The 13554-nt window shown below is 55.0% G+C and overlaps 1 protein-coding gene across 3 annotated transcripts; it reads left to right on the forward strand.

Annotated features, from left to right (window-relative positions):
- The first annotated feature begins 3694 nt into the window (after positions 1–3694).
- Positions 3695–12652, forward strand: LOC132247308 (uncharacterized). Of its 3 annotated transcripts, none has more exons than XM_059720167.1 (15): positions 3695–3788; positions 4847–5549; positions 5666–5834; positions 6245–6756; positions 7186–7301; positions 7634–7756; positions 8182–8261; positions 8691–8793; positions 8892–8987; positions 9269–9376; positions 9700–9835; positions 10417–10511; positions 10712–10864; positions 11433–11580; positions 12015–12652. In XM_059720167.1, the coding sequence occupies exons 4-15, from the start codon at positions 6246–6248 to the stop codon at positions 12158–12160; spliced, it is 1815 nt and encodes a 604-aa protein (XP_059576150.1). In that variant the 5' UTR covers positions 3695–3788; positions 4847–5549; positions 5666–5834; position 6245; the 3' UTR covers positions 12161–12652. The 3 variants fall into 3 exon arrangements, with proteins under 3 accessions (XP_059576150.1, XP_059576151.1, XP_059576149.1); XM_059720168.1 differs by having other exon boundaries at positions 4847–4935; XM_059720166.1 differs by having other exon boundaries at positions 4847–5834.
- Positions 12653–13554: the final 902 nt, after the last annotated feature.

Below are 13554 nucleotides of genomic sequence, written 5' to 3' on the forward strand. Positions count from 1 at the left end.
TCAGCCTGAAACGGTCTTGGGGAAGTTTGTGACTATTTGACCTTGTCATCCCATGGGGTGCTCTGGTGAACAGGCGTTCCCCCAGATCCTGATGTGCACTCCTTATATACTGATAGGCAGCCACCAGGTTCCTCCTGAGCCTGAGCTTTTCCAGGCTGAAGAGTCCCGTAGTTCTCAGCCTCACTTCATAAGGCCTGTTGTCCTGCCCCCTGATCATGCGCGTGGCTCTCCTCTGGAGTCTCTCAAGCTTGTCCACATCCTTTTAAAATTGTGGAGCCCAGAATTGGATACAGTACTCCAGCTGCGGCCTCAGCAAGGCCGAATACAGATGACATCCTGGGATTTGCTAGAGAAGCATCTATGGATGCAAGCCAGAGTGTTGCTCACTTTGCTGGCTGCAACATCCCATTGATGGCTCATATTCATCTTGTGGTCAGTCATGACCCCCAAGTCCTTTTCGGCCGTGGTGCTAGCAAGTGTAGCACTGCCCAAGCCTATAAGCATGCTGCAAATTTTTCTTCCCCAGGTGGAGTACCTTGCATTTTTCGGAGTTGAATGCCATCAAGTTTTTGTCCACCCATTTTCAGAGCCTGTCAAGGTCGGCCTGGATCACCATCCTGTCCTTGGGTGTGGACGCTTTCCCCCAAAGTTTGGTGTCATCAGCGAACTTGGCCAGGGCGCTCCTGAAACCAATGTCCACATCATTAATGGAGATGTTGAAAAGGATAGGCCCAAGGACGGAGCCTGGGGGACCCCACTGGTCACGGCGCTCCACAATGATTGACTTCCATCAACTACCACTCTCTGCGTCCGACCACGGAGCCAATTCCCCAGCCAGTGGACTGTGATGTAGCCAAGGCTGCAGTTGGCCAGGTTTCCTATAAGACCGTCATGGGATACCAGATCGAAAGCTTTTTTGAAGTCGAGACATATGACATGAATCTCTTCTCCCTTGTGTGTGTGTGTGTGTGTGTGTGTGTGTGTATATATATATATATATATATATATATATATATATATACACACACACATTAACATATTCAATTAGGATAAAATGATAGTGTTGTGGGTTTTTTTAATATAAATTTAAAATAACACTAGCACTTTTGTGCCACGAAAATAACCAGAAAAACCTATGAGAGTCAAATTTAATACTAAATATAATTTTACTCCTTCTGCTCTAGCTGCTGGAATTTTACGGTATTTTGCTATATCAGGAGCTATAACAGTTATTACTTCATTCAAAGTTTTGAAGTTCATTGTTAGTATCTAGGTTCTTGTTTGTCCTTAAAATGGACAAAAATTAAAGAGTTATCTATACTAAACTTTTTTTTCCACTTAAATTATCTATAATGAATTATAATTTTATTTTATCCCATAGTGATTTTTACACTACTCTTGTGAGGAGGAAGCTTAATGTCTTATTTAAAGAAAACATGCTGGTATCTTGCTGTGTTTTAACTCTTTTTCTGCCAGACTTTAGGAAAAGTTTTTATTGAATTGTTTTGGTTAACTTTATTAATTACTCAAGAACAGCGACAACTTTAATAGCTGCTAACACTTTTCTTTTTAGAATATTTAGGCTATCCCCATGCTGTTTTTAGATCTATTTTATCCCATTACCGATGAGACTGCACACATTCATACTTTTCATAGTTTCATAATTGGCAGGGTGGGAAGGGACCTGAGGAGATCATCTAGTCCGACCCCCTGCCGTGGCAGGAAAGAGTACTGGGGTCAAAAGACCCTGGCCAGGTGTTCATCCAGTCTCCTTTTAAAGACCCCCAGGGTAGGAGCCAGCACCACTTCTTTTGGAAGTTGGTTCCAGGTCCTAGCCGCCCTGACAGTGAAATAGCGCTTCCTAATGTCTAGCCTGAAACTACCCTCCGCTAGCTTGTGTCCGCTGTTTCTTGTAACTCCCGGGATTGCTCGGGGGAACAGGGACTCTCCCAATGCCTGCTGGTCCCCCCTGACTAGTTTGTAGACTGCCACTAGATCCCCTCTCAGCCTTCTCTTTTGGAGGCTGAACCAGTTCCCTCAGCCTCTCCTCGAAGGGCCTGCCCTGCTGCCCCCTGATCATGTGGGTGGCCCTCCTTTGGACCCTCTCCATATTGGCCACATCCCTCCTGAAGTGCAGCGCCCAGAACTAGATGCAGTACTCCAGCTGTGGCCTGACCAGTGTCGCGTAGAGGGGGAGGATCACCTCCTTGGACCTGCTCGAGATGCATCTGTGGATGCACGACAAGGTATGGTTGGCCTTCCTGACCGCGTCCCCACACTGTCGGCCCATGTTCATTGTGGCATCAATGACAATTCCAAGATCCTTTTCTGTCTCAATGCTGGCGAGAAGGGAGTTCCCCAGCCTGTAGGTGTGCCGCTGGTTCTTCCTCCCCAGGTGCATTACCCTGCACGTGTCAGTGTTGAACCCCACCCTGTTCTCTTTGGCCCACCCCTGTAACCTGTCTAGATGCTCTTGCAGCCTGTTCCTTCCTACTAGCGTAGAAGAAGATTGAGACCACATTGGCCCTTTTTCAGTCCTCCGGCACATCGCCCGAGCGCCATGAGTGCTCGTAGAGCTGTGCCAGAAGTCCCGCAATGACCCCTGCCAGTTTTGACACTCTCTGCCGTACACTACAGGCACAGAGCAAACACATAACACTGTTTACACTCTCTGTTTTACATAAATAGCTTAATAATTTCTGCAGTGCAGCCCATTTTTTTAGGCTTAATTTTCATGGTGACAATATCAGCAGCAAAGCAGCACTTCACCATGCATCAGCAGATGTATGACAGATAGCTCCACGGAGGTGATACATCCTCTCTATGCGGCATTGGTCACACTGGAGTTGGAGTACTGCATCCAGTTTTGGGCGCCGTACTTCAAGAGGGATGTTGATAGACTCGAGAGGGTCCAGAGGAGGGCCACTCGTATGGTTAGGTGCTTACAAGACAAGCCCTATGAGGAGAGACTGAGGGACCTGGACCGCAAGAGAAGGCTGAGCGGTGATCTTGTGGCCACCTACAAATTCATGGGGACGCAGCATGGGATCAGAGATGCTCTGTTCATCAGGGCGCCTCTTAGGGTAACAAGGAACAATGGTCACATACTGAGAGAGAGCGGATTTCGGCTAGATATCAGGAAAAACTTCTTCACAGTGAGGGTGGCAAAACTTTGAAATGGGTTCCCAAGGGAGGCGGTGCTCTCCCCTACCTTGGGGGTCTTTAAGAGAAGGCTGGATAGGCATCTGGCGGGGGTCATCTGACCCCAGTACTCCTTGCTGCCTAGGCAGGGGGTCGGACTCGATGATCTCGAGGTCCCGTCCGACCCTAGGACTATGAATCTATGAATCTACATCCTTCCCCACCCTGCCTTCCCCGCTGGCCCACCCCGCCAGGCAGGTGGGGGATTTCTGTCAAAGGGAAACTCCCATCTCCCCGACACAGGGCACCTCTTTCGAGACAATGAGGTCTCTCATGAGACACCCAAGTGGCATTGGCACCACTGTCATTGCTAATGGCCACCCACAAGTACATGTATTTATGCAGCGCCTCCATCTGAGGGAACGACTGCCCTGCCCACATGCAGGTCCATGCCAGGGGGCACGTGAGGGGCCGAGCTGGAAAGGGATGTGACCCTGGCGGACAGAGGGGCCGGCCGTGGTGGAGCGCAGCGTGGCGCGTTGCCGCGGCAGCGCTCGTATCATCGCGCCGGCGCCCGGGAGTTCCAGGCAGTTGCCGGCGGCGGCTGGAGCAGTGCTGACGGCCGCCCCGCGTCTGGGCAGGGACAGGTGAGCGGGACGTGGGGATGCTGCCTCTCTCCTGCCCTGCCGCGGCGCACAAGGATCCCAGGGCGGAGGCGTCTTGCCAACCTCGAATATCCGCGTGAGACTTCACTGACACACGGGACCCAGCGCTGTCCTGCTCCTGGGTGCCGGGTCCCAGGGACACCTCACCTGACTCAGTGGCAATGCGTAGGAGGCCTGTTTGCACCCGTGCAGACCCTGGTCGGACGTGCTCGCTGCTTAAGTGATGGGCAGGGGGGCAGGCGGGAGTGACGGTGCCCCCCCTGCAAGCGGTGGCCGATCACTGGAGCTGCTCCCAGAAGTGGCTGCAGCGATCGGCCGTGGGGGAACTCCCTCCGGGCAGCGATACTGTCTGCAGGGGGGACCCCCACACCCTGTGCTGCGAGACTGGTCGCAGTGGGGCACGTGTCCCCCCGACTAAGGAGGCACCAGTTCCCCATGACCTTACTTGATAACATTTCCACCAACTTCCCAGTCTCATGGGGCCTTGGGGTTTACTGGGACCTCATCTTGCAGTTTTTACTCAGCAAAACACCCCTTACATCCTTACATCAGTTTGAGAAAGGCCTGGACAAGTGGCTGGTCCCCTTTCCTACTCCTTTCTTTGGTTGCTTTTAAAGCCAGGCGAGAGGATCACCAAGCCGTGCTCAGCCTAGGTGGACCCCGCAGAAAGTCTGTTTCCGTTTCCTTGGTCTGCAGGAACCAGGACCGGAGCTTTCCAGGCCTGTTTAAAAAAAAACAGGACAGCCAAGTCTGTGCACCAGGCGAGGAGAACTCCTTAAGCGACAGGGGTCACAGCTCCAAATGATGGAGGTTTTCGTAGAAAATCCTCCTCCGCTTTCCTCCACATTTTCACAACCTCAGCCTCGCCCCTGAGCATGTAGCCTATTTCCATCATCTTGACCCACAGGCGTGTTGCTCACATGAGATCCTTCCTCACTGACCTCACTTCAGGATTCATTTCCCTGTTTAACTCAGGCTCAGGGTGCTTGAGTTTTTCATGCAAACTTGTAAGACTTCATGGCACTTTTGGTTTCTCATAGCGATTGCCTGACAGCGGCTGGAGAAGGACAACAAAGCCAGTCCAGAGGAGGATTTGTCCTAGACATCACTCAGCTGAGAGGGCGAGCAGGTAAGGCTCGGGTAAATGGACAAACCACCCTGAACCTCACATCCTTGTGGAGGTGGCAAGGAAGCGAGGGTCTCTTCTGATTTCAGGCCCAGGTCCTGCAGGTCAGAAACAGGTAAAGACTAATTCTGCATCCACAGAAGACCTGCCTTGAGAGTAACCTTTCCTAGCAGCTCCACATGTAGGAGGCAGGAGCTGGGCATGGTCCAGAGGCAACACTCTGAATTGGACAGGATAAGAAATGTTTGTGTTTTAATCCTGTGTGTGTTTCGTATCTCTGATTCAGACCGGTTTTTCCTCAACTGTGAACCTGAAGCCACCAAATGGTTCCTGATGCAGGGTCTCCTTCAGAGCCAGGATGGATAAGGCATGGTGCACAGCCAGTGTGGACAGGAACACTGGATGTCATTAGAATAAATGTAGCGTGAAATATATTGGTAATGCAGAGCTGGGCAATAGATCCTTTCCTGGGCATTGACAGGGATAAAGACCCCATAGGTAGGAGAAAGGCAGAGAGCAGCAGAGAGGATCCAAACGTCAACCTCAAAGGAGCAGGAGTTCAATCTGGTTTGGAGCGAAGGGCCAACGTGGGCAAGTCAGGGAGTGACAAGTCTCCTGTGAGTGGGGAAGCAGTGAGGGAAAGGGCAGAAAGAAGGAGAAGTGCAAATTCTTGGAAGGGAAGGGGCTGTCTACAGGGCTATGGTCAAACCACCCTAGTGATGTGATCCTGTAGTCCCTTTTCACCTAGCGGACCTCACACCCACCGGCTACAGCTGCTAGGAAGCAGCGGAGGCTCCAGAGAAGAGCGTCAGGACCCCTCAGTGCCTGAGCCTCAAGCGGATCACAGCACACCCGGAGGGTCTGTGAGCATCTGCCCAGCAGCGCTCCATCCCCCAGGGCAAGTGAGTGGCCTTCAGCGTGCCCCTGCCAGCTTCACATATTGGCACATTTGGCTGGAGAATCAAAACCTCCACGTAGTGACGCAGCCCCTGGGGCTCTCCAAGGCCACCTGCAGGGTGTTTGGAAAGATCCCCAAGAGCGGACTCTCAACCCCTCCCCAGGCAGCACGAATGGGCTGCGGCAGTGGGAGGGAAGTGCATGTCCAAACCAACCGAAGGTCTTTGTCCCTGACCATGCAGCTCTCAAAGCCTGAGAGCCCTGGGACCAAAGCTGCTAGGATGGGGAGGGAAAAGCTGAGTGAGCTGCCTGTCTCCTGGACAAGAGAGACTGGCCCAGGTGGCCAGGGAGGGCAGACAGGTGGTTAGGGAGATGCTTTGATGTGTGGCTCACGACTGCTCCTGCTCCCTGCCAGGATGGACAGGCTGAGGCAGATGCTGAAGCACAGGACGACCAAGGTGTCCCCAGGGGAGGAGGTCAGCAGCAGGAGGCCTGTGCCAGAGGAGGAGAGCAGCCCAATTGGTGCAGTGGGCACAGTCAAGACCAGGTGGTGGGCATGCCTGCTGTGCTGGAGAAGGAAGCCCGCAGCTCCTGGAACAAAGACCGAGGAGGCAGAGGAGCCCTCTCGGAAAGCAGGGAGGTGGCCCCGGCTCCATCTGGGCAGGCGGGACCCAGCACAGACAGAGCACCAGGCAGGGCTGCCGTGCAGCTCTCCTCCCAGGGCACCCAGCCACCAGGAGCTGTGCCCTGATACCAGGCCAGAGGAGGCGGCCCCCTGCACTGTTATGGAGGGGGACCCAGCTTCCCCGGGGCAGGAGGTCAGCAAGCCCTGCCCGAGCCCCAGCCTCAGCTCCAGCTCCTCCCGGGGAGACCTTGAGAGCTCTGTGGAGTCCGGGAGCAACCCGCCCTATGGCACCACCATGAAAGGTGAGGAGACAGCCTGGGTGCCAAGAATCTGGGGGCAATGCGCTCACTCAGAACAATCCATCCATCCCCGGCATTACGCAGTTGAATCTTAGCCAGGACAAAGGGCCTGAGCCACACATCTCCAGTGATCCCAGTGTCACGGGCACCATTCCCTGCAGTAGGGCACGGTGGGGTTTGGCTTAGGGGGAACCATGGTCAGTGCAGGGGCCGGCACCTGCCCGGGAAGCAGGGACAGTCTGGTCCCTCTTAGTAATGGGGGCACGAGGTTGAAAATGCAGAGTCGATGCACGGGGAGGCTGTGTGATACTTGCTCTGGCACAGGGCCCTAGGCTCCAGAAGGAAGATGAAAGCATCTCTGCGCCCCCTCTGCTCCTTTACACCCTCCAAGCTGCAGCAATAGTCACCCTCTCCCTTTTCATCCTTGTAAAGTGATTCCCTACCGGCAAGGCGAGGAGGTGGAAGAAGAGCAGGAGGGTGAAGACCTGATGCTCCTGGAGGAAGAAGCCCTCACAGACATCATACTGCACCTCCAGGGCCAAGGAAAGGTAGGAAAATCCCCTAAGGGAACTGGCCCCCAGACCACCCTTGACTCCCAACATTCAGCCTTTATGGCAGTCATACCACATGAACCAAGGTCTCCCCAGTGGAGACACTCAGCCCACGGGCTCTGACACATCCACCTGTGTGCGCTGGTCTGACGGCCAGCCTCCCATCACAGAAGCTGCCTCTGCTTCTCACTCTGCTTCCCCAGCAGGAGACCAGTGCAAGGAAAGAGGGGCATCCAAGGGGTCTTAGTCCCACATTTGATTTGGACAGGATGGGAAGGTCCCTTGCCAACACCCTGTCTTTCCTCCTATCCCGCTCCGGGGGGATGCAGGACAAGGAGCACGGAGAGCGCTTCCTTCTCGGCATCCCCACACTCTGCAGAGCCACCAAGCAGAGGGGAGAGGACACCCTGGAGCCGGAGACCTGCAAAGTGGTCCTGCTACAGAAGATCATGGTGAGCTTGGCCGTGCACTGGGCACTGTGGGGAGTGGGAGGGAGAAGAGACAGGGGCTCCCAAGGCCAGGAAGGCGGGGTGCACACAGGGGAGGGCAGGCATGCCCGGGCCTTGACGAGGGAGCACGGGGAAGGGAAATTCTGGGCTAAAGCCATACAGGACACTGAGCGAATCCTGCATCTGAAGGGCAGCTGAGGTGAGATCAGGGTGTGAGCGGTTGGGTCCAGGGGTAAGTGTGAGAGGGAGTTGGAAGGGGAGGGCTGGCCACGTTGGTTGCGTGGGTGCGAGGGAAATGTGGGAGGGGTCCTGCCATAGCGAGCAGGATCCATCATCTGCCTGTGCCTGGAGTACTGGGTGGTCTCCCCTGCGGGATGGGCCTGTGGCCTGTGGGGCCCTACTCTCACATGGTCCTTTGGGTCTCGCAGGGCCTGATGGAAACAGCGACACAGGATGAAGAGCCAAACTGGACCCTGTGCAATAGTATAGCTGCCATCTGCAGCCTCAGGTACTGGTGTCCCGGCCCAACACTTCCAGCCCCGATATTGGCTCTGGCATTGGTTGGAGTTCCTTGCCCACCCCACCCAAATCACGTGCCCCCAGTGGCTATTGTACAATTTTGCAATACAGCATGGGCATCTCTTTCTCCTGACTGGAGAGCATTTCCCTCCAGGGGCGTCAGGAGGGCCTTGAAGAGAGAATAGCTGTGGGGGTCTTGCAGGTGGGCAGCAGGGTCACAGGGGCAGTGGGAGAGGGGGCTCTATTGCAGGCCTGATGCTGATGGGCTGGGAGACTTCAGATGGGTCGTAACCACATGTCAGCTCCTCCTTCCACTCTTGCCAACTGGTGCCAACTGCACCACCTCTGTCCAGCCCAGAGCAGTGCCCCCACCAGCCCCACAGAGCTCAGGCTCACACAGGCTCCTCTCTCCTGACAGCGAGCTGAAGCCAGCCCTGGAGCCAGCCATGGAGTCATGCCTGCTGCAGACCACCCTGAAGATCTGCCTGACGTCCCCAAAACAGAACAGCCTTTATGTCAGGGTCAGTCCTCCTCCCCCTACACAGTCCTGCCCACCAGCCCCTGGCACGTGCAGCCCCAGGCTGCATGGTACTGAGCCTCGGCTATCCTTCCCCTCCAGACCAAACAGCAGAAGCACATGGAGGACCTGGAGGCCTTGCTGAGGAGCCTGTTGGCCACCGCACCCAGCTTGGACAGGCTGCAGTTCCTTTGGGAGGTGAGCACAGTACGGAGGAGCTGGGCTCTGGGGAGGGACAGCCTCAGTGCCCTGTGAGCTGCCCGAGGTTGTCCTCAGGGATGCATCCCTGCCCTGTCAGGAGAGAGACAGGTTTGGCCTGAGGCATCTGTATTGTCTGTACCAGGCCTGGAGAGCTCTTTTCAGAGCCTCGGACCATGCAGCAGATCCTCCAACCTCCAAGATAGGCTCGAGGCAGAGGAAGGGCATGGGCTCGTGGGTACTGCAGGGGCCAGTGGCCATTGACCTTGTTTCTCCCACAGCACCTGACATCCTGGCTGCAGTCTCCCGACACCATAGACAGGGCGAAGGCCATGAGAAGCAGCAGCGCCCTTCTCCGCTTTGCTGTTTCCCTCCTCCCGCAGTTTGAGGTAAGGGGTCCCTGGGCTCAGGGGTGCCTCCTGGGTCTTTTGAGGCTGCCATGTGATCACCATGCTCCAGGCAGTATCACATTTGGTCCTGGGCTTCCTGGAGCAGCAGGGCAGGGAGACCTCCAGGGAACCAGCTCGGGTCCCTTGGCTCCAGGCTGCGATGGGAACAGAGGGCTTTAGTGCTCTGGCTCTAGCTGTTTTGCCCTGACCTATCCTGCGGCATGGGGCAGCAGGAGATGGACAGAGACACCCAGGATGGGAAAGTGTGTGTGTGATGCAAGGTAGGATGCAGATGCATTCCCTTCCCCTCTCCGCCTTGTTAGGACTCGCCCAACATGCCCCAGATGGGTGACACCGCGGCCCAGCTGTGTCTGTCCCTCAGCCACCCAGCAGCAGACATCAGCTGCCAGGCCAGGGAGGGCATCTACCTGCTCGCCCAAATCCTGCTGCACCACAAGGGTAAGGAAGCCCGGCCAGGGTGCAAGACCCCTGTGGAAACAATCCTTCTGTCCACACACTGATCCCAGCTTGGGGACAAGGAGCTTCCCCTGCCAATGTTTGCCCACACCCAAATTAGTGTGCAAATGTACACCAGCCCTTTCACTCCAGAACCCAGTTTGGCCTCCAGCTAGGAAAATCAGCATGTTCAGGGTCTGACCTCGAATGTGGGGAAAGGAAAGATGCTGGGAGAGACATGGTGGGAAAGAGCCCCCGCTGGGCAGGAGCAGTAGCACAGACCACAAGCAAGAGCCTGGGGGTGTTGCCAGGGAAGTAACTTGGAGCAGCACTTGCCTTGACTGGATGCGGGCATTTCTGATATTTAACCCTGCCTAAACCAAGCAGCCAGTCCCAGAGCCCCCAGAACATAAAGGACGCAGGAAACCTAGGGAGCCGGGATCAGCACTTACGACCCAAAACGATGAAACCCTGCCAGGGCCCTGAGCTCGCTGTGCCATGCGGCAGTGTTGGCTCCACTGGGCAGACACCAAACACTGAAGCCACAATGCCAGCTCAGAGTAAGATCTTTCTGTGTGTCCTAGGCCGAGACATGCAGGAGGCAGAGGGGCTTCTCCATCTAAGCCGGGAACAGCAGAGCCAGGTCCAGAGCTACATGGACCTGGCCCAAGTCGGGGAGGTAAGGATGCTCTGCCCAGCCCTGACAAAGCTTAGGGTGTGGGGCTGTGTGTCAATAGTGGCTGTGTCCAGGGTTGTGGAGAAAGGCCTGCTGCTTCTCTGCAGCTCACAAGGTTCCTCCTACTGCCCTGGTGAGGGGCTGGCCTGGACATGGAGCCTGGCTCTGGGATATGCAAACACTTTCTGTCCCCTGGGTTTCAGGTGTTTCAAAAGATCTTATCAGAGGGGCAAAGGAGATCTTTCGTGCAGAGGGCACTTGCGGGGGTGCTGGACATCAACATGTGTGTCAGCCGTGCTGCGCTGATCCTCCTCTATGCCATGCTGGGGGAAGCCGGCTACCTGATCGGGGACAAGGTAAGCAGAGGGTCAGGCTCAGGGAGTGGGTGGAGGGGCACAGGGCTGCTCACCTCTAGGCCCCTTCATCCCATTGACACTTGGTGACCTGTGGAAACAAGTGTGAAAGGAAATGGGAACCCTAGCAAGTGCTTCTGAACAAGGAGTTTGTTCAGCTGTATGCTCAGGATGGCACCAGCCTGTCCCCTGCACAAATACGGCCCCTTCAGCTGCGTATCTCCAGCCAGGACCTACGACAGCATGTACATCTCCATCAGGAGAAACTGCCACTGCCTAGGTTAAGGGCAGGGCCCCTTCATGGCCTCAGGTCACCGCAACTGGACCGGGGCTATGGAGTCATAGAAGAGTAAGCCCCTCAGCCACTCTTCTAGGTCGACCCCTGCTCCAAGAAGGATCGTCCCTGTCTCAAGCAGCCTAAAAGAGTCTGTCTTAGAAGTTGTGCTTGATCCATCTCTTAGAGACGGGGAGGGGCTGGGTAAACTCTGTTGTTTTCTGCTGCTGTGACAACCCTGTGGCTGCCACCTCCCAGAGGCAAAAGAGTCTCTCACTGGCTGTTGTACCTTCACAGGAGGAAGAAATCCCCGCCAGGATCATGAGAAAGCTGCTGGTCATGAAGGGCTTCAAACAGCTGCCCAGAGAGCTGCAGGGCCACAGCCTGCTGACAAGCTCCTCCAGCACCCCCTCCCCTCTGCAGCAGCCCAAGTTCCCTTCTGCAGGTACCGTTCCCTCTCCTCTGCCCCTGCGGATCAGCGACCTGTGGAAAGAAAGACGGAGCCTCACGGCACCAACACAAATCTTCTCCCTTTGGTGTGTGGGGAGTTGTCCCCCCTGTCCCCAAAGACACCTGGCCTGGCATCAGCTCTCCACTGCGCCCCATTCCCTTCTCCTCCTGCCATTGCCAGGGCCCATTTCCTCCCCACCTGCCCGACACACCAGGCAGTGTGTGTTCATCTTCCCATGGATGAATGGGGCTAGAAAACAGATCTCCCTCATCCTAATGACTGCTGAAACAATTTAGGCGTTTGACTATGCCTCAAGCACAGGGCAGCCATACAGCCCATCACCATTAAGTCTTCTGTTTAGAAGACTTAAATTCACCAACGTGCATATCTGATCACCCTTTGCTTTTTCTCCTCCCTTACGGTGACAGCTTCAACCAACAGCGAGGCTGACAGCACCTCCCTGAGCAAATGCACCATCCAGAGCCTCACAGGCAGCAAGACAGCCCCAGAGGGAACCTCCAGCCCGGAACCAGCCACCACGCTAGGGTCATCGACTGATGTGAACACCCCTTGAATCAGTCAGAGCTACCCTTTCCCCAGAGAGACATCTGCCCGGACTTGAGAAGTTACCAGTGGGTGGAGACTTTGGCTTATTCTTCCACCCATTTTGCCCATCAAGGTGTTGGGGGCAAGGAACTGGTGTCATGAATTTCTGACCCCTCAGTTGCGGGATCCAGGTAGCTCTTGCAGTGTGTGTGGCATTTTGCAATCCCAGGCCTCAGGGCTTTTGCCGGTCGCCAGTTGGGGCCAGGAAGGAATTTTTCCCCCCGTTCCCCTTGAAGATCATACTGGCTGTGGGGGTTTTTTCGCCTTCCTCTGAGGCATTGGGGCACAGTGAGATCACAGCGGTGTCAGTTCTCCAAACAGCAGGACTTACTACACCTGGCCAAAACACGAATACTCCTTGGGCACAGGAGAGAGAAAGAAGCAGCAAATGCGGTGTCCTATCCATCATGTTAAATTGTTGTAGCATAATAAAGTAAATATTGTTTTCCTTTTCTGATAACTGTTGATTGCCCTTCTTCTTACTGGACATAACGACTGACCTACTGCCAACAAAGGAACTTCTTGATGCTGCCGATCTTCCTGTTTCTTTTTATAGGCAGTCCTAGCGGCCTTTAGGTTGGCTTGGACTTGGTGAATGGTCTTGAGGAGCTCCAGCACCACAATAACTGGTCAGGAGAAAGGGGCTGTGTGTTAGAAACAGATGAAGCCCATCAGTTACTAAAGAAAAGACAACTGGCTCTCCCATTGAGGCATGTTCCACATTGCTGCATGCTGTTCAGGCAGGACTAATAGTCCTGATAACTCCCAAAGCATCTTAGTTACTGCTTTAGGATCTGGTTTACTCATTCTGATTGCCGTCTGCTTGGGGGTTGGAGGGCAGTGTGCTGTTGAAAGGTGGAGGCAATCATCTAAGAAGTGGTCACATTTAGCTGAACATGGGGTGTGCTCTCGGACCCATTACGAGAACTGATATCGTCTTGAAAAGCATGTCATCAAAAGACATGCAGAGCAGAAGGGAGGCTGTAGCCTCTGCAGGTGAGAGCTGGGCTCAGGGTGGGAAGAGGGCAATCTTTGTGAATCGGGCTCTGTGACAGGGCACTAGGGTGTACCTGTCCCATTAAGAGGAAAAGCTGCCTGAGAAGCAGCTTCCAGGTGAGGGGCGGGGGAGGCGCTTTCTGGCGGTGTCTCTGCACTGGCCGCCTGGCACAGAACTGACCGTCAGGACTCCAGGACTCTACAGTCGTGCCAAGCCTGCCCCGTGAGCCTGCATGGGGCCCCACCACCATGCAGGACCAGACCTCAGTGCTGCGCATGCCAGACCAAGCCCACTGCCCAGCCCTGGCCCAAGCCAGAATCAGGTCCCCACATAAAATGTCCATGCACCAACTGCAGAGAAGCACC

Source organism: Alligator mississippiensis, unplaced genomic scaffold (genome assembly GCF_030867095.1).
Source record: "Alligator mississippiensis isolate rAllMis1 unplaced genomic scaffold, rAllMis1 scaffold_21, whole genome shotgun sequence".
In the NCBI taxonomy this organism is placed as follows: domain Eukaryota; kingdom Metazoa; phylum Chordata; order Crocodylia; family Alligatoridae; genus Alligator; species Alligator mississippiensis.

Bases quoted from the DNA above. Each gene is read 5' to 3' on its own strand.
- LOC132247308 (XM_059720166.1), top strand. From the start codon at position 6,246: ATGGACAGGCTGAGGCAGATGCTGAAGCACAGGACGACCAAGGTGTCC. The intron at 10,512-10,711 runs GTAAGGATGCTC...CCTGGGTTTCAG, and splicing joins ACCTGGCCCAAGTCGGGGAG to GTGTTTCAAAAGATCTTATC. The intron at 11,581-12,014 runs GTACCGTTCCCT...TTACGGTGACAG, and splicing joins GCCCAAGTTCCCTTCTGCAG to CTTCAACCAACAGCGAGGCT.